The following is an 18,184-nucleotide window of genomic DNA, read 5'->3' as shown; positions in this document are numbered from 1 at the left end:
GTATACCCTGAGGATGACCCTGTGTGGCAGATGCACCTGAATGTGTATCTACTGTTCCAAGCATGGCCTACCCAGAGATTCATTCCTTATCTATGAGGAACATCTGAGCCCCTGGCTCAGCCCTTGGAACATGGGCCATACAGGGGGCTAAGGCCCTTTGTTTCATGGTAAATGAATGTTGCCAGGTGGAGGTTGTTAGCGGGAGGGTGTTAGATGAAAGTGCTATATAAACTGCATGCTTTCTGCAGGCAGTGGTGGTTCTCCTGTCCAGCCTCTTGCCACTGGATCCCTCTTATGTAAGTTCCCCTCAACAAATCCTATGTCGCATTTGTTGGCTCTTGGTCTTTGGCCTCTTGAATCTGGTGCTATCCTTCCTGAAGTCAATAGGGATCTGGCATGACAATGCCCTTAACCACTGAGATATGCTGCCTCCACTTACCTAAAAATTCCTGCAGATGTGCACTGTATTCTCCTGTATTCACAACTCCTATCTCAGTGAAGGGTGTTTAGAGGGAAGAAAGGAATTTTATATTTAAAAAACATAATTGCCTGTTATGTGCTAGTCACAATGTTAGCCACAGGGATACAGAAAAAAAAAAAGCCTCAACTGCAAGGAGGTCCCCCCTACACAAGGAAGAGGCAGAAGAGTCAGTAAGTGAGCTATGGTGGGGGCACTCAGAGCACATGAGGAGCCCTGGCAACCTGGGAGCTCCGGCCAGGGTTCCTGCTTTGAGTCCTGGGGTTAATAAACTCAGTCTCTGAGTCAGACCAAAAGTCCTTACTTTGTCTTAGGAGCACACAGCTGGGCCCACCCGTTTTGAGTCAAGTAAACATTAGAGTATGAAATACAATTTGAAATGCAGCAGCAACAATCTTTTTTATTTCTCCTTTGGCAATGACTGGTGGTCTCTGTTAGATTCTCTTGTCCCTAGTTAGATGCTGAGGCGGCGAACCAAGCTTCAGTTAAACTTCCCTGGAATTACAGATTTTACAGAATCATGTAGACATGAAAGGTGACCCTGCTCACTTTCAGGCTTGATTCTGTTCAGCAATGTCCAAGTCAGTTGGCAAGGAAAGCTACTGGAGTCTGAACAGGCTACAATTCTGTTTATTTCTTTCATAAAAAATCATGGGCAAATGGATGAAAATCCAAGTTTTGGACAATGCAGAGGATCAGCTTTTAGCACTCACCTGAGCAGGATGTCAAGGTAGCCAGGACTTCTGTAGAAAAAGGTTGGCTCTGGCATCCATGAGCATACAGGGAGGAATGCACACATGCATGTGTGTGTACTTCAAGTACTGCCGAAGGCTCCTCTTGCTGTCTGTCTGCTACATACCCGGCCCCTTTAAACTAGATCTTTTCTTGAGAAAGTAAACATTACCAGTAGGCCTTCTCCCACTTCATGACATGAAAGAGGAATTTTAAAAGCCCCATTGAAACATCAGGGAGTGGTTAACTCTTGATTATTAATATTTAGATTTCCTGTGTGGATATTATTATTTGCAACAAGTGTTTAATCCCAATAGTTTTTCCCTATCAGTCATTACATTTTTGAAGGGCCTCTCTTTCCCACAGGTCAGCGTTTACCTCAGCAATGGTACTATTTATTATTTATTTTGTTTTTTGAGACGGAGTCTCGCTCTGTCACCTGGGCTGGAGTGCAGTGGCACAATCTTGGCTCACCGCACTCCAACACAATCTTGGCTCACTGCAAGCTCCAACAGTAACTATTTAAATTTGTATTAATCTAAGAAAAACCACAAGAATAGGTTAACTGCCTTTCAACCTCCTCACCAAAAGTCACAATGCATTCTGAAGCCATATATCTATATATATAAAATATATATATATATATATATGAGACAAACATGTATATTTGAGACAGGGTCTCACTCTGTTGTTCAGGCTGGAGTGCAGCAGCAGCATGATCATGGCTCACTGCAGCCTTGACTTCCTGGGCTCAATAGATCCTCCCATCTCAGGCTCTCCAGTAGCTGGGACTATAGGTGTGCACCACCAAGCCTGGCTAATATATGATTATTAAATTATCCTCTGCCTTAACTATTTATTGCTTTATGTTGTGAGTAATGAATAATTGCCATTCAGGGTATCTGAAGCATGAGACATCAGCCTCAATCCCTACCGCTTAAGTGTTCAAATGACTTTACCTTAAACATTCACCATCCTCCCACTTACAATATCTCTTGCCTACTCTGCCCTTAAGGTAGTTCTGTTACAGAGAGTAACAACTCTGAATTCTTCAGGGCCCTGTAATAATGTATGTCATCTTTAGCATCAGTTTGGGAAGTAATACACTTAATGTCCCAATTTGAAACATTTTCTGCCATCCCGTTTCATTATATGCACTCACATGCCCCCCACAACAACAAAAAGGCACAGAACAAGAATCTAAACCTCTTCTTATCAACAGTGGACTACTTTTCATAATCACTATACACATTTATTTAGGAACAGTGAGATTCCTTTGAATCTCAACAGTTTCCTAGATATGCTGTCTTTTTTTTTCTTTTTTTTTTTAAGTTACCATTTCTGGAATGGCTTCATGTTACATCTCTACACACTGGCCCACAAAAAAGGAGACTCTAGAGATAATGTTCCCAAAGAAGTCAACAAAGATTCCCAGACCAGGCAGGGCGTAGTGGCTCACACCTGTAATCCCAGCACTTTGGGAGGCCAAAGTGGGTAGATCAGGAGGTCAGGAGTTCAAGACCAGCCTGACCAACATGGTAAAACCCCATCTCTACTAAAAATACAAAAATTAGCTGGGCATGGTGGTGGGCGCCTGTAATCCGAGCTACTTGGGAGGCTGAGGCAGGAGAATCACTTGAACCCAGGAGGCAGAGTTTGCAGTGAGCCAAGATCATGCCACTACACTCCAGCCTGGGTGGGAGTGAGACTCTGTCTCAAAGAAAAAAAAAAAAAATTCCCAGCCCATGTGGGAACTCTGGAAGCTAGCACAGTATTTCATACTTTGGTATTTCCCCCCCCACACTTTTTTAAAAGAAGATAAAATATTACAGAGACATTTTCAAAAATCACACCTGAGTTAAACGTTTTGCTGGAAAATTCCACATTAAGGAGTTAAGAACATAATGCAAAAAATGGGAAAGGGCTATATACAGGTACTTTGCCACCGTCATTATTGTGTGTTTGCTCTTGTGTTCTTCCTTTTCTGCCACCAGGAGAAAGGAGAGGGGACAGGATAAAGAGAAACACAGACAGGGAGGGAAAGAACAGGCACTCCTGAGCCCTAGGCAGACATGGACAGACAGAAGGGCACCGGTGGGTAGCGCAACATGCCCAGAGCACCCACCAAGGGCAGCTCTTTTATGCCTTCTGCAAAAAGGAGGGGACCTGAAGGGCGCAATAATGAATGGATTTGGTTGTAGAAAAGGGGGCAAGGTTAAAAAGAAAATGGGGTGAGATGAAGATTCCGTCAAAAAACGTAGCTGTACAGAGAAAACATCAAGGCTTTGGTGGAGATATCAGATTCAAATCTTTTCCCAGATTTTGGGATCAGTTCAGGGATTGTGGCCAAGTTCAGAGTCAAAACTATTATCTCCCCTTCTGGTGTTTGGCACTCCAGCCAAATGGTTGTCCCCAGAAGCCCACAGTTGGAGATTAACAGCAAGAAGTCTTTTCTCTGAAAGACCATTGCCACAGTGAAGCTGACTAAAATACTTGGAACTAGAAGGCAAGGGCATAGGCAAGGAAGGTGAAAACAGTAAGCTCCTAGGAGGGGCTATGTATTTCAAGAGCATTGGGAGTCTGCACTTGGTTCAATCACAGTTTGGATCTCCGGAGGCCCTTGCTCCTGAAGAAGGCAAGAGTCTGGATTCATTGATAGTGGGGATTTTCTTCCACTCTTCTGAAAGCAATCTGTCTGTATATAGAAGGCATGATTCCCTTCCTTCCAGGGGGAATACAGGGCCAGGTGGAGTAGGAGAAACTTTTTGGTCTCAGTGGAGGTAGGTGGGATGATTCCATCGGTACCAAGATCTGGAAGGAAGAAAGAAGTCAATCCTAAAGCTAGTGTGATGGCGTAAGATGGGAATGGGGAGTGACTGTTAGCAGGTATAGGGGTTTTTCGGGGGAGGGGTAATAAAAACATACTGGAATTAGATAATGCTGATGGTTGCACAACCTTGTGAATATACTAAAAACCACTGAACTGTACACTTTAAAATGGTGAATTTTCTGGTATATGAATTATACCTCAGAACAATTTTTTAAAGCTAGTAGTGTATATTATATGGTTGTCTCTCTCTCTCTCTGTCTCAGTAGGGGTAGGTGAGGAGCTCCAGTGTTTCGGGCTGTGCGACAATTGGCCAATAAGAGCTGGCTGCCTTGCTGAACTGCCTGGATTTGGACAGGTGGGTTCATCTTTTCTGACAAACTCAGGTCTGTAACCTACACATCTCTGTTTTGTTCTGAATCAAGGCAGAATCTCTCTCTCTCTGAAGGCATCAGCTCTGAGAACACTTTTTAGAGTAGATTCTTTGCCTCATGAACTGAAGCCTAGGCGGCTGCCTTTCTCACTGCGTCCCAGGTGGGAGTGGGAGACAGGAATTGGCACCACTTCCCTCTCTCCCTGTGTCAGCCATGCTTGAAGCCCAGGGTTTTCTTTGTGCCTAAGCTCTAGGCTCACATCAGAACCTCCTGAAAACTGGGTTCCTCGCATGAAGCCCAGCGAAGGACCTGGCCCTTTCTGACATGAGTGTTTGGAAATTTCCACCCTCAAAGTAAGGATGGAAATTTTGGCTTTGTTGACATCAGCTCCTTGCCAGGATGGCTCACTGACTGAAGCTTCTTTTTAAAATCCCTGCTCCCTAGGGATAAAGTCCAGTCTGGCTGTCACTCTGTCCTCTCTCTACCACCCCATTCCTCTTTTCCAATCCTATCTGTGACAAGCTTTCTTTCCCAAGGCATGGGCCCAGCTTCTCACATGTCCCTTGGCCCTGCTGGGATGTCTCTGCACCCTCCCCTCCACCTTACCCTGAAGAGTTAAAACTGGAGGCGGAGTTCACTGATGCTTTGGAGTTATTTTGAGATGCAGTGGGGCTGCTGGCGTGGAGTCCTGAGCCAGGAGATGAAGGCCTGCTGTTGTTCCCAGGGGAACAGGATGACGTTACTGAGGATAAGGAGAGGCAAAAACAAGGGGAAAATAATACTGCTGGATCCCGGGACATTGGGACATAGCCCCTCAGACACAAATTTCCTGGTGTAACCCCAAAGGGACCTCACCCTCTCCCTACCCACACCCACCTGACTACCTCCTGCCTCATTAGCATCAACTTCTGCCCACACCCAGAGGGGCTCTCATCCAAATGCTCTCTACAGCCCAGGCCCTGGAGAGTGGTGTGGCTGGTTCTGCAAGTCTAAGACTTGCCAAATGCAAGGACAGATGCCAAAATCATCCTACTCTGGGACACACCCAAGGCTGGGCACATGCAGCCCCGGACCAAGAGGCGGGAGGAGAAAAAGAACAAGAAGGAAGAGAGGAGGAAAGAAAGGCAGTGCATAGGGGAGAAAGAGAACTTGAGGGCACCATGAAAGATTGTCAGCTGCTCTAGTTCTCCTGACTCCACCAAGAAAAGGTGCATGGTTTTCTAGAAACTAGAGTAATGAACTGAGCTCATGGCTCATGCCTGTAAGCCCAACACTTTTGGGAGGCCGAGGCAGGAGGGCCAATTAAGCCCAGGAGTTCAAACCCAACCTGGGCAACATGGCAAAACCCAGTCTCTACAAAAAATACAAAAATTCGCCAGGTGTGATGACATGCACCTGTAGTCTCAGCTACTCAGGAGGCTGAGGCAGGAGGATCACTTGAGCCTGGGAGTTCGAGGTTGCAGTGAGCCATGATTGCATCACCGCATTGCTTGGGCAACAGAGCAAGACCCTGTCTCAAAAAACAAAACAAAACAAAAACAAAAAGAGCAATGAACTGGGAGTGAGGGGACCTAAGCCCTGTCTTGGTCCCTGGCCATCCACTCAGCAGCTCTGTGGCCTGTGCTGATTTGTTTCACTTTCCTGAAACTAATTTTCATCCTCTGTGAAATGGCAGATTTTGTATTTGAATTAACTCTTGTGTTTGTGTTTCCCAAACTGTGTTCTATGGATAGGGTGACATATATTGTATTATCCAAACTAAGACCCTAAGACACTTTGAAAAGTGGAGGGGACCGAGTACAGTGGCTCACTCCTGTAATCCCAGCACTTTGGGAGGCCAAGGCGGGCAGATCACTTGAGGTCAGGAGTTCAAGACCAGCCTGACCAACATGGAAAAACCGTGTCTCTACTAAAACTACAAAAAAATTAGCAGAGTGTAGTGGTGCACTCCTGTAATCCCAGCTACTGGGGAGGCTGAGGCAGGAGAATCGCTTGAACCCAGGAAGCAGAGGTTGCAGTCAGCTGAGATTGCGCCATTGCACTCCAGCCTGGGCAACGAGAGTGAAACTCTGTCTCAAAAAAAAAAAAAAAAAAAAAAAAAAAAAAAAAAAAAGACAAAGATTGAAAAAAAATAGAAAAGTGGAAGGAAGTACTATTGATAATTATGTCAGGACATGAAGCAGACACTGGGACTGTCCTGGTCACCCTGGGCATGTGATCATCCTGTCTAGTTCTTTGAAATAATCAGGTACTTTTTGAGGAATAGAGTATACTTTGGGAAGCCTTGCCTTCCTTGAGCCTTCCATACAGTTCATTTTGGAATGTTATGCACCTGAGTGCTTAGAAGTGCTGCAGTTAGAACAAAACAAAACAACAACAACAACAAAATACGCTTGTTTAAACTGTGCATACTCAGCACTTTCCAAATTTACTTGATCATAGAACTCTTTTTTCCCAACACAGATTTTAATATCCTTTGAAATGCATTTAAGGGATCCTGGCTTAGGTAGATACCTTTCAGTTCTAATATCCCACGTTTTAAAAGAATTCTGGTGTTATTCAGAAATCTCATTTTAAAGCTCACCTGTTCCAGGCATGGTACTGTGGACAGGAGGGACAGAGAGGGGACCCAGAGACCCTGAGGGAGATACCTGAAAAACAACAGAAGCTTGTAAATGTCCATTTCTGCTCCCTTCTCCAACTTCAGATCATTCTCCAAAGACAGTAGGTCCCAGACTCTACAGAGACCAGGGCTTGGCTTCCTTGGTTATTTCCTAGCCCCAAACCTACGCGCCATCCTCCTTTCTATGGGAAGGCCTCGGGACCACATACTGGCATCCAGAACCAGGTCCAGTCTGCTCCGGAAGTTCCCTGGTGTCGACACCAGGCCCCTCCAGCCCCTGACAATGTGTATTGCCTGATAAGGTTTCTTTGGTACTGCCAAGCTGAAGGCTGCCTTGCCTGAGAGCCCTGGAGGTGAGCAAGACAAGCCTCCTGGGCCCTGCAGTGGCAGATACTGCTGATTGCCTGCTGTTTTCTGGTCTCCATTGCTTTTTCCCTAAAAGAACCCTGCTTTTGCTCAGGACAGCAGGGTTGCTCAGCCTAGCAGCCTCTTTCGGGCTTTCCCACTCTGATGGATGAATGGAGCATGGACTCTCCAGAGGTAACAGAAGGTACTGAACTTTGGTCTCTGAAGCTTTTTATTTTGCCCTGGAGACCTCATAGCATCATCAGCTCTGAGATTAGAAAGGGACCTGGGATAATTTTATTTACCCTCCCATGTAATTCAGGTACCTCCTCCTCACTGTTACTATCCTAGAACAAGATGTAATAGAAAGAATAGACTTTGGAGCCCAACAGGTCTGGGAGTAAGACAACTCCACAACTATCTGTGTGACTTTGGGCAAGTTATCTAACCCCACTGAGATTTGGTTTTCTCATCTGTAAAATAGCAGCAATACTTGCATTATATATTTTAATTAAGACATAATGAGATAATGTCTGTAAATCTTCCAACCCAACAGCTGGCAAAGAGTGTCCCAGCTTGTTAAATGCTAGTTCTCTCCCTTTCTGGAGGAAGAAGCTGTCAACTGCTGTAGATTTCTAGATATTATTCAACTCTTCTTTTGAGCTAAAATCTGTGTATTTTCACTGCCCTTTATTCTTCTCATGCTAACAGGGGAATCTGTGACCAGGTGTTTGCAAAGGCTATTGAAAGGTAGTTCTGCTCTCTCCACTTTGGAAGATCCCATCCTAACATGATGCAGCATGTACTTATTTCCTCATTAATCAGAAATGGTTTCCCTGTTTTCATTTACTTTTCGTTATACAATGAGCCTCCTCAGTAGGCTGGGGGCCTGTGAAGGGTGGAGATGGGTGTGGGGCACAGGTTGGCAGGGGTGGCAGAGTGGTAAGAGATGTTATCAATAATCTCCCTACCTCTTCTCCTCCTCTCTCCCTGCTGTCACACCCAAGACGTGTTGTTGTTGTGGTGGTGGTGGTTGTTGTTGGTTTGAGATGGAGTCTCTCTCTGTCATCCAGGCTGGAGTGCAGTGGTGCTATCACGGTTCACTGCAAACTCTGCCTCCCGGGTTCAAGTGATTCTTCTGTCTCAGCCTCCCAAGTAGCTGGGATTACAGGCACCTGCCACCATGCCCAGCTAATTTTTGTATTTTTAGTAGAGACAGAGTTTTGGCATGTTGGCCAGGCTGGTCTTGAACTCCTGACCTCAGGTGGTCCACCCACCTTGGCCTCCCAAAGTGCTGGGATTACAGGTGTGAGCCACCGCGCCCGGCTTTGTTGTTGTTTTTAAATAAATGATAATGTATTTGGTCATTGCGGCCAACTTGTTTCCTTCTGGAAACAGGCTAGGCATATGCAGACAGACATATATATGGTTCCCCCTTTTTTATTTTCTAGATATATTGTAGCCTTCTGCCCACACTGATCTGCACCATTTTGCCTTCCCACCTGCTAATCATTTTGCTCCAGAAGCAGAAGAAACTATGTCCTAGTCCCAAGGGACTGTCTCAATGAGACCTAAAGATAGGATCAGAAAATGTTCTCTCTCCTTTCCCTTCATGACATCACCAGTGTTAGTGTAACTATTTATTTAATGCCCTTCACTGCCATTAGGCTGTAGACTTCAAGAGAGCAGGGTAACGCCTATGTGGTTCACTGCCACACCCCCAGTGCTTTCTACGGTCCCTGGCACGTCACAGCTGCTCAGTAAATATGTGTTGAATGAAAGCTGATGAGGAATGAAAGCTGATGAGGAACGGGGCCCCTGTTTGGCTCCCTCGGCCCCCTCCATTTCTCATCATGTTGATGTCCTAGGTTGGTATTGAACCAAAGGGAGAACCTACTACTTCCCATCTGCTCTAAATAAAGCCCAATCTTTCAAGATTCCAAAGTTCCTATGACATGACCCAAGTTTCCTAACAAGGCCTACAATGCCCGACATAATCCAGCCCCTGCCTACCATTGCAGCCTCCTCATTCACACCCGCATTGCCTGGTGTCCGACATAATCCAGCCCCTGCCTACCATTGCACCTCCTCATTCACACCCGCACTGCCTTGTGTCCGACATAATCCAGCCCCTGCCTACCATTGCAGCCTCCTCATTCACACCCGCACTGCCTGGTGTCCAGCCCATTCTGGCCTTCTATGCTTCTTTCCGCCTACCCCACCCCACCACCCACCTGAGAACCTTTGTACGTGCTATTTCCTCTACCTAGAATATTCTTCCCTGCCCTCACTCCTCCCTGCCTCCCCAGCTCAGACACTTTCCCTGTTAACATCAATGGTGACATTCATTCTTCTGGTGTCAGTTTAAACATCATTCCTCAGAGAAGCTCCTGACACTCTGGACTAGGTTAGGCACCTTATACACCCGTACCTCTTCTCTTAAGCCTTCATCACAAATAGCATTTGTTTAGTATCTGTTTTCCTGTTACACTGTGAGCAGGGATCACGTGTGCTGTTCACCACTGGAGCCCCAGTACCAAACATATAGTAGGTGCTCAGTGAATGCTTAAGGAAGAAATAATGAGTGAATATCATGTTGCCTCCAACTTAGCATGTTCAATGATCCCTTACAGAGTTTAGGGTACTTCAGCATCCACGACCCATTATGATCCCACATCAGCCCCTCTAATTTTAATCCTGAACCCTTTGCTCTAGCCAGACTGAAATGCTTGCGATTTCCCAAATGCATCATATGGTTTTATAATTCCATGCCTTCAGACTGGGTGCGGTGGCTCACACCTGTAATCCTAGCACTTTGGGAAGCCAAGGCGGGCAGATCACTGAGGTCAGGAGTTTGAGACCAGCCTGGCCAACATGGTGAAACCCCATCTCTACTAAACATACAAAATTAGCCAGGCTTGGTGGTGGGTGCCTGTAGTCCCAGCTACTCTGGAGGCTGAGGCAGGAGAATTACTTGAACCCAGGAGGTGGAGGTTGCAGTGAGCCTAGATCGCAGCATTGCACTCCAGCCTGGGCAAAAAAAGCAAAACTCTGTCTCAGAAAAATAAAAATAATAAAAATAAATAAAAAATAAAAAAATTCCATGCCTTCTCACAGGCTGTTCCTTCTGCCTTGTACACTACTCTTGCTAATTACTAATCTGCTCTCCAAACAAATTAGATGTTCACCCTCCCGGGCCCCGTTCTGATCTGGGCGTCTTTCCTTTTGGTTCCCAGGGCACTCCTACAGGGCTCATTCCTGCCCAACACTCCTCACATCTACTTGGTTGTAGTTTCTTGCCTTTTCTGGTCCCTCCTTTTCAGTTTCTTCCCTGATCCTCTTCCTTTGCCCATCTTGCAAAAGCTGGTGGCATGGCCTTTGCTGTTTGTTTCCTCTACATAAACTCCATAGGCGAGTTCCTCCTCACCCAGGATTTCAACCACCACCTGCACCCTTGCGACTCCCTAGTCCATGTCTCCATCCCAGCCTTCCAGTCTCACTTCCAGACCCATAATCTCAAGTGCCCAAGGACATTCCCACATGGGTGTCCTGCTGCCTCGCTGTACATCATGATGACGTAAAAACTGAAATCATCACTTCTTGCCACTCCCAAGCCATCTCCTCCTGGTTTGCTTGTTCCGTAAATGGCAATACCATCTACCCAGTCAGCCCAGCCTGAACACCAAGAGTCATCGCAGAGGATTCCCTTTTCTTCTCCCTGCCCCCATCCAGCTTTCCATTCATTAACCAAGACCTTCTAATGATTTCTTGAATCCCTCCCACCCTCCTCTTTCCTACCTCCTGGGGTTGCTTTGCCCTCAGTCTTTCTCTACTGGCTACCTGCAGTCCCATGCTAACTGGCCTCCCTGAAACCCATCTTGGGCCTCTCAAGCCATCCTTTATCCTGCAGTCAGTGATCATTCAAAAAAAAAGAGAAATGATCATGCCAATATCCTGTGAAAATCCTTCAGTGATTCCCCCAAACCTTCAGTTCCTAAGCATTGTGGACAATCCCTGCACAGTCTGGCCCTTCTGATCTGTCCAGCCTCATCTTTCAACACTCTTCCTCATGGAACCACTTGCAGTTCTGTGAGCTTGCCACACTGTCACTGCCCCTGGGAGAGCTCCACCTACATTTATTTGCCTCTCATTCCTCTTCGTCCTTTAGACTCAGCTCAGGTATTAATTATCTCCTTGGGGAAGCCTGTCCTAACCACCAGCTCCCAAGGCTGGTTAGCTGCTGCTCCTAAGTTCTCCTGAAGAAATGATCATGCTGTTTTCCATTCGTTTATTTACCTGCTCCTCTGCTAGGCAGTGAGGTCCTCTGGGACAGGGAAGAAACAATATTTATCTTTGTATCCCCAGCACTTGGCACAATATATAGAAAGTAGTCGGTAGCTGGTTGGTGAAAGAATCAACAATGGTGTAGTTTTGGGGAAACAGCTGTGTCCCACCCTGACAAGGCTGCATTTCACCCATCTTACAGTGCTGAAAGACTGAAGGGCAACATCGTTCTCCCCAGCTCCCTTAACCTTCAACCATCATCATCCCCAGAGAAGAAGCTTCCCACACCCACCCTCCAGGTACCATTTCTCCCTGCATGGAGAAGGTATTTCCTGCTCCCTAAACTTCACAGTCTGCCTAGAACTTCAAGTTGTTCCCAGCCCTGGCTTCTCCTTTGAACTCCAGAGTCACAGATATAACTCCTTCATACTTACTCTCGGATGCCTTGTAGGTATGTCCAACTTAATATGACCAGCCCCAAATTCTTAGCTTTTTTCCTTGAACTTGCTCTTCCTGCAGTTTTCATCATCTCAAAAAAATGGCAGTGCTTTCCAACGCACTGCTCAGGCCAAAACCCTTTTAATCATCTTTGCTTCCTTTCTTGTATTCCGTATCTGAGCACATCATACGGCTCCACCGTCAAAGTTTAGCCAGAATGCAACCGCTTCTCCTCACCTCCATGGCTACCACCCTAGGCCAAGCCTGCATCACACAGCCTGACCACTGTCATTCTCCTAGCTGGTCTCCTGCTTCCACATAGATGATTCCCCACATAGCAGCCCGTGTCAGCCAGCTCAGCCTTCTCTGGCTAGAGCTCTCCAATGGCTTCTCATTTTACCCAAACTGAAAGCCAGAGGCCTTTCAATGGCCTCCAAGATCTTGGGCGCTCTGCTTCTTGTTTCTTCTCTGACTTCCTCTCCTACTTTTGGTCCCCTTTCTCGTTCTGTACCCAGCCACACTGGTTGCCTTGCTGTTTCTTAAGCATAGTGGATCTTTTCACTTGCTAGGCCCTCTGCCTAGAACATTCTTTCCCCCAGATATCCACATATTTAATTTCCTGATAACTCTAGGTCTGTGTTCACACACCCTTATCAGGGAGATCCTCTCTGACCACCCTACTGAAAGAGCATCTCCCCACTATCCCCTTCTATTCCCTCGCCCTTCTTTAGTGTTCTTTATGCTATATTCTATACAGCATCTCTTTGCTTATTTATTAACTGGATGCTCCCCCTCTTCCCTGCAGCCACCACTTTCCCCTCCAAGCATCATGTCCCTCCAGTTCTTGGCAGACAGCGTGGTTCCTGGCCACTCACCAGCCGGGAATTGTAGACAGGTGGTTTGATGGGTGTGGCCACAGGGCAGTTGATTCGCTTCTCCTTTTGGCGTCGGTTGCAGAACCAGACTCTCACCACCTCCTTCTCCATGGACAACTGCTCTGCAATCATGGAGATCTCCTCCGAGCTGGGTTTTGGGTTCTATAGGGACCGAAAGGACAGAGTATGGTCAAGAAAAGGGAATCAGGGGTGGGGAACAGAGGTCCCAAAGAAACAGGATACAACTATACATGGATCAAAAGCTTTAGAGTCAGACCTAGGATGAAATACTGGCTTTTTCACTTACTATATGTCCTTAGGAAACTTTCTTAACCTCTCTGAGCCTGTCTTATCATCTATGAAATGAGAATAATCATGCCCACCACATAAGATTATTGTGGGAATTAAATGAGAAAATGTGTGTAAACTGCCAAGCACAGGGCCTGACACAAAGTAGGCTCTCCATAGATGTAGGCTGTCTTTCCTTTGTTCATGAGTTCGGAGGAGAGGAGTCCATGCATGAGTTACATGGGGTAGGCAGAGTCCCCAGAGCGGCTGCTCCCTTCTGTGTTCTTCCTTATAATCTGATGATCTGATGTCCTTCTCCCTGTCATTTCTTTTTTTTGTTTTTTTTGAGATGGAGTGTTGCTCTGTTGCCCAGGCTGGAGTGCAGTGGCACGATCTCTGCTCACTGCAACCTCCGCCTCCCAGGTTCAAGCAATTCTCTCTGCTTCAGCCTCCCGAGTAGCTGGGATTACAGTCATGCGCCACCACGCCCAGCTAATTTTTGTATTTTTTTTTTTAATTTTTCTATTTTAAGTAGAGATGGGGTTTCACCATGTTGGGCAGGCTGGTCTTGAATGCCTGACCTCAGGTGATCCACCTGCCTCGGCCTCCCAAAGTGCTGGGATTACAGGCATGAGTCACGACTGCCTAGCCTGCCTTGTCATTTCTTCCTGTCCTCCTGCCTCAAAGCAGGAAATGAGAAAGCTAAAACATGTGGACCCATCAGGACTGTGGCACAGCAATACATGCTACACGGGTGCCACTCCCTTGTTCTGATCCCTCGCACCTGGTCTTTAGCCCCGGCCACTTTCCCCCACTCCTACACCCTCCTTTAACTTTGCCACTCTAGGAAACCTAAAAAGAAGGAAAAGCCAGTTCTTGTCATTCGGCTAGCTGGATGTGGGCAACAAATCTTTGAGCCAAATATGCAAGGAGTCTGCTGGAGGGGCAGCAGTCCTGGAGGGCTGGGGCCTTTGGAGATGCGTGGTACCCATGGGGCTGGGATCTAAGGGAGCCTGGCTAGGTGCTGGTTAGGCCATATCTGTTTCTCAGCTCGCACAGGGCTCACAGCTTCCACTGGCTCAAAAATATGCTTTTGCTACAAGTTCCAAAAAATGTAGGTGTATTACATGATTACAAGTATCTAAATATACACAGAAAAGAAGGAGTGGAAGGAAATGAGGTCAGATGGCATTCGGTGATGAGTATTCTTTTTCTTTCTACTTCCTTGTACTTTCCAAATTGCTTATAATAAGCATTTATTATATTTATAATTTGAAAAACATAAAATGTACTGCATAGAAAATAGAGAACTTATATATAATCCCCTGACTTTACTCCTTTACCTCAGCTGGATACAGAGATACACTGTGTTCTGGGACCCTATAGTCTGCTCTTTAAATCTCCCATTGAGAAAAACAAAGAGTCCTAAATAGATGTCAGGGCAAGAAGGGTCAGTGGAGGAGGAGGTTCCTGGAACCTGAGATGGCGAGCAGCTTTGCACTCCAATACCTGGGGGCCTGGAGTGGGATAATGTGTTTTCTGATCGTGTCCCAGGGCAGGTCTGAGGTGCTGAGGGGCTGGTGCCAAGCGGCCTGTGCCGTATCTGCTCCCCCTACCTGTATGAGGCAGCCCACCCATGCCCACCCGAAGGTGCTGCTCACATCTTGAAACCTCTTCTCCAGAGTCAGGCGGATGTTGGTCTCGATGCTGGTCCGTTTCTTTCTCTTCCTTCCAAATACTTCACTGAGGCTGGGGTAGGAGCTGGGCGTGCTCACTGAGGGGTCTGATGGAGAGGACTCTGCGGGGACACGAAGGAGCAGAGGAAGCTCAGAGAATGGGATGAGTGGCTGGTGCCTTCATGGATTTGAGGTCCAACAACCCTTCCCGATGGGCTCTGCAGTGGCATTTTCAGGGGCAATCCCCTCCCCCAGCAGGGAGCCCAGAACAGACCAAGAATCCCACTTCTTTTCGTTGCTCAGGGCAAAGGCCCTCCGTGGCCCTCCATTGCCCTCCATGGCCTTCTATGGCCCTCCGTGACCCTCCATGGCCCTCTGAGGCCCCCACAGCAGTGTCTCCAGTGTTTGGGGTCATGGCTGAGGGATGCCCAGGCATCGGTGGCACATGTGGGTGTAAGTGGACACTGGCAGGACTCCTACGAGTAACGCTCGTGAGGCTGCTGTTTACAGACATGCTTGGATGTGAATACTGAGCGAAATGTGAAATGGGATTTGGAGCCAAAAGCAATGGTACTTCGTGGCAGACTGTTGGTGTTGGAGGCATTTTCATGCCAGTGCAAATGTTTGAGCTAAGGCTGTAGGGGCCATAGGAGGGATATCCCCGAGGAAGGATTCAGGCATCTGATGAGGACTAGAAATTGGTCACAGGGCCCTTCTCCAGAGATTCGAAGACTTTCGGATCATTTCGCTCATTTCAGTGCTTCCATAAAGGCTGTCTAATCCTGCCCGCTCCCATGCTTGTGTGTAGAGGCCCTTCCATGGGAGTAACAGCCCTGGCTGGCTGCCCCCCCTTTCCTCCCTCTCCTGTGTAACCACCAATCCACGTGAATTACTGAATAGAGCCCAGCCCTGGAGACTGGCTCACTCCCTCTCTCTGCCTAGGCTGGCGGTTCTCAACAGGGGGGAACTCTGCATCACCACCACTCCCCCTGGGACATTTGGCAATGTCTGGAGAGATTCTTGGCTGTTTCAACGGGGGTAGATGCTACTGGCAACTAATGGGTAGGGACCAGGGATGCTCAAAACATCCTGCAATGCATAGGCCAGTCCCTGGCAACAAGAATGACCTGGCCTAGGATGTCCATAGTGCCAAGGTTGAGAAGCCCCATCTTATGCTAGTCCCTGCTGCCATACTCTTCCACTCATTATTCCAAACGTGTGGTCCCTTGGCTTATACTCTTGATCTCCTGGGATGCCTGCCGGCCACCACCCCTCACTGAGTCCTCCCACAAACCCCACTCCTGCTGTCAGGATTTCCTGACCAAGCTGGGTTGCAGTAAGTCCCTGTCTGCTGAAAACCTACTCAAGAACTAGCCAGGGAAAGACCCTGTGTCATGCCTGTGGTCTCCACCTCCCAGTGAGACCCTAGAGGCTCCATTGTTCTGTTTCCCTGACCCAGATTTATTCCAGACAGCAATCTGTGTAAGTGTGTCTGCTCTGCAGACCCAGACTTTGTCACTGGCAAGTTGTTCTAAGGTCTACGCTGGGTGGGATGGGGTAGGAATTGAATGGGGGCAAATCCTGATGGACACAGACCTAAATCCACATCCTTCTGAGGGCTTCTCAGTAGTCGAGCTGACACTTTCATCTACACTTGCCTGTGCCCTGTGTCTTGTTTCTCCATCAGCTCCAGTCTCAGGAGAAGAAAGGGGTGTTAGGTATCAACTCCCAAAAGCCCCAACATGACAAGTCACTGGCCCTTCCCTGCAGAGCCCTCTAGGGCCCCTGGCATCTGTGTTTGTGAAGCCTACCTGCATCATTCAGCCACTTCTCCAGCAGGGGCTTGAGCTTGCACATGTTCTTGAAGCTCAGGTTGAGGGCCTCAAATCGCGAGATGGTGGTCTGGCTGAAGTCGTTGCCATACAGCTTTCCCATCGCCAGCCCCACATCTCCCTAAGCGTGGGGACCGAGGGGGAGGAACATGAGAGGCAGCCTCCTCCTGTTTGCCCACATCCTGCATGATCCTAGCATCGATCACACAGCCAGCCTGAACCTTGGAGTGCTCACCCATGCTCGGCTGCTTTCCAAGTCTCCTCCCTCTAAGGTGAAGAATCGGTTTCTTTCTCTCCTTAGGCTCTGAGTGGACCATGCCCATGTGCTCAGGAGAGCCAGCCCCTTTTCCACCTCTCATTCTCCTCCACCAGCAACGTCCTCAATTTCCCTACCAATGGCAACTGTGCCCTATTCTCAGAGAGCTCAGGGACACAATGATCTGGCCCCAAACACATCGAGCCTCTGGTCGCTCTTGAAACCTGCACTTGGGAAGCCCAGCCTCCAGCCGCTTGGCTCAATTTCTTCTATCTTTTCCCCTGAAACCAAACCTGTGTGAAGCCCAGCTTAATGCGCCTCTGCTTGAAGGTCTTGGCAAACTTCTCCAGTTCTTCAAGGTCACTGGGCTCATCGGCCCCTCCTGAGCTGGGTAGATGCTTGGGCACCGGGAGATGCTGGGATGCTTCCAGGTGGGGTTCTAAAGAGGATCCTGGCAGCCCAGGGCGCCCAACTGCCTGAGAGGAAACATGCCAAGCAGATCCGCCACAAAGATCAATAAATAACAATTTCTGATTTTTTTTTTTTTTTTTTTTTTTTTTTTTACTAATAGGCCCACTTAGAGGATGACAGATCCCTGGATACACCCTGGGTACATTTGAGTCCTATTTTTTTCCAATGGCATGGAAGTAAAAATTGAAGTTTCTATGAATGTATAGCAAATAACTGGAATATCTGGGTAGAAACATCAGGAGTGCAGGATAGGGAGGTGGCCTGAGTTTAGCCTGTGACTCACTGTTTGAGTCTTAGCAGGTTACTTCCTCCTTTCAGTTTTCTACCATAAAAGGAGCTAGCAGGGTTGTTTACAAAGATTCCCAAAACAAATCACAGAACTGGACCAAGAAAAGGTTGCTTGCTTTTTTTTTCCATAAAGCGGGTAACTGAGGTGTTGAACAGGCATTAACTGAAGATAACAGGAAATATCCAAGAACTCGTGGCCTTCATAAAATTTTCCTGAAATGTCAAACTCTTGTGCATCATTTTACTTTCTAAACCACCATTTTCTTTCATGAAAGTGTTTTGTTTTTAATCAAAGATATTTTAATCAGTACTTTTATAAAATGCACCTTGATCTCATTTGGGATGTTAGGAGATATTCTTTGTTGTTGTTGTTATTGTTGTTGTTGTTGTTGTTGTT

At 47.2% G+C, this 18,184-nt stretch overlaps 1 protein-coding gene across 4 annotated transcripts in view; it reads right to left on the bottom strand.

Annotated features, from left to right (window-relative positions):
- Window positions 1-3,494: 3,494 nt before the first annotated feature.
- POU2F3 (POU class 2 homeobox 3) overlaps window positions 3,495-18,184 on the bottom strand; it is an 82,651-nt gene continuing 67,961 nt past the window's right edge. For all 4 annotated transcript variants that reach the window (XM_011926965.1, XM_011926969.1, XM_011926967.1 and 1 more), the window contains 7 exons: window positions 17,322-17,504; window positions 16,752-16,893; window positions 14,926-15,062; window positions 12,977-13,138; window positions 6,996-7,062; window positions 5,018-5,153; window positions 3,495-4,021 (listed from right to left, as the gene is read on the bottom strand). In XM_011926965.1, the coding sequence (XP_011782355.1) occupies window positions 3,982-4,021; window positions 5,018-5,153; window positions 6,996-7,062; window positions 12,977-13,138; window positions 14,926-15,062; window positions 16,752-16,893; window positions 17,322-17,504 (867 nt within the window). In that variant the 3' untranslated portion in view covers window positions 3,495-3,981. The remainder of the gene's footprint in view (window positions 4,022-5,017; window positions 5,154-6,995; window positions 7,063-12,976; window positions 13,139-14,925; window positions 15,063-16,751; window positions 16,894-17,321; window positions 17,505-18,184) is intronic.

The sequence above is a fragment of the Colobus angolensis genome, unplaced genomic scaffold (genome assembly GCF_000951035.1).
Source record: "Colobus angolensis palliatus isolate OR3802 unplaced genomic scaffold, Cang.pa_1.0 Scaffold7, whole genome shotgun sequence".
Lineage (NCBI taxonomy): Eukaryota > Metazoa > Chordata > Mammalia > Primates > Cercopithecidae > Colobus > Colobus angolensis.
This window is presented reverse-complemented; position numbering and strand designations above follow the sequence as displayed.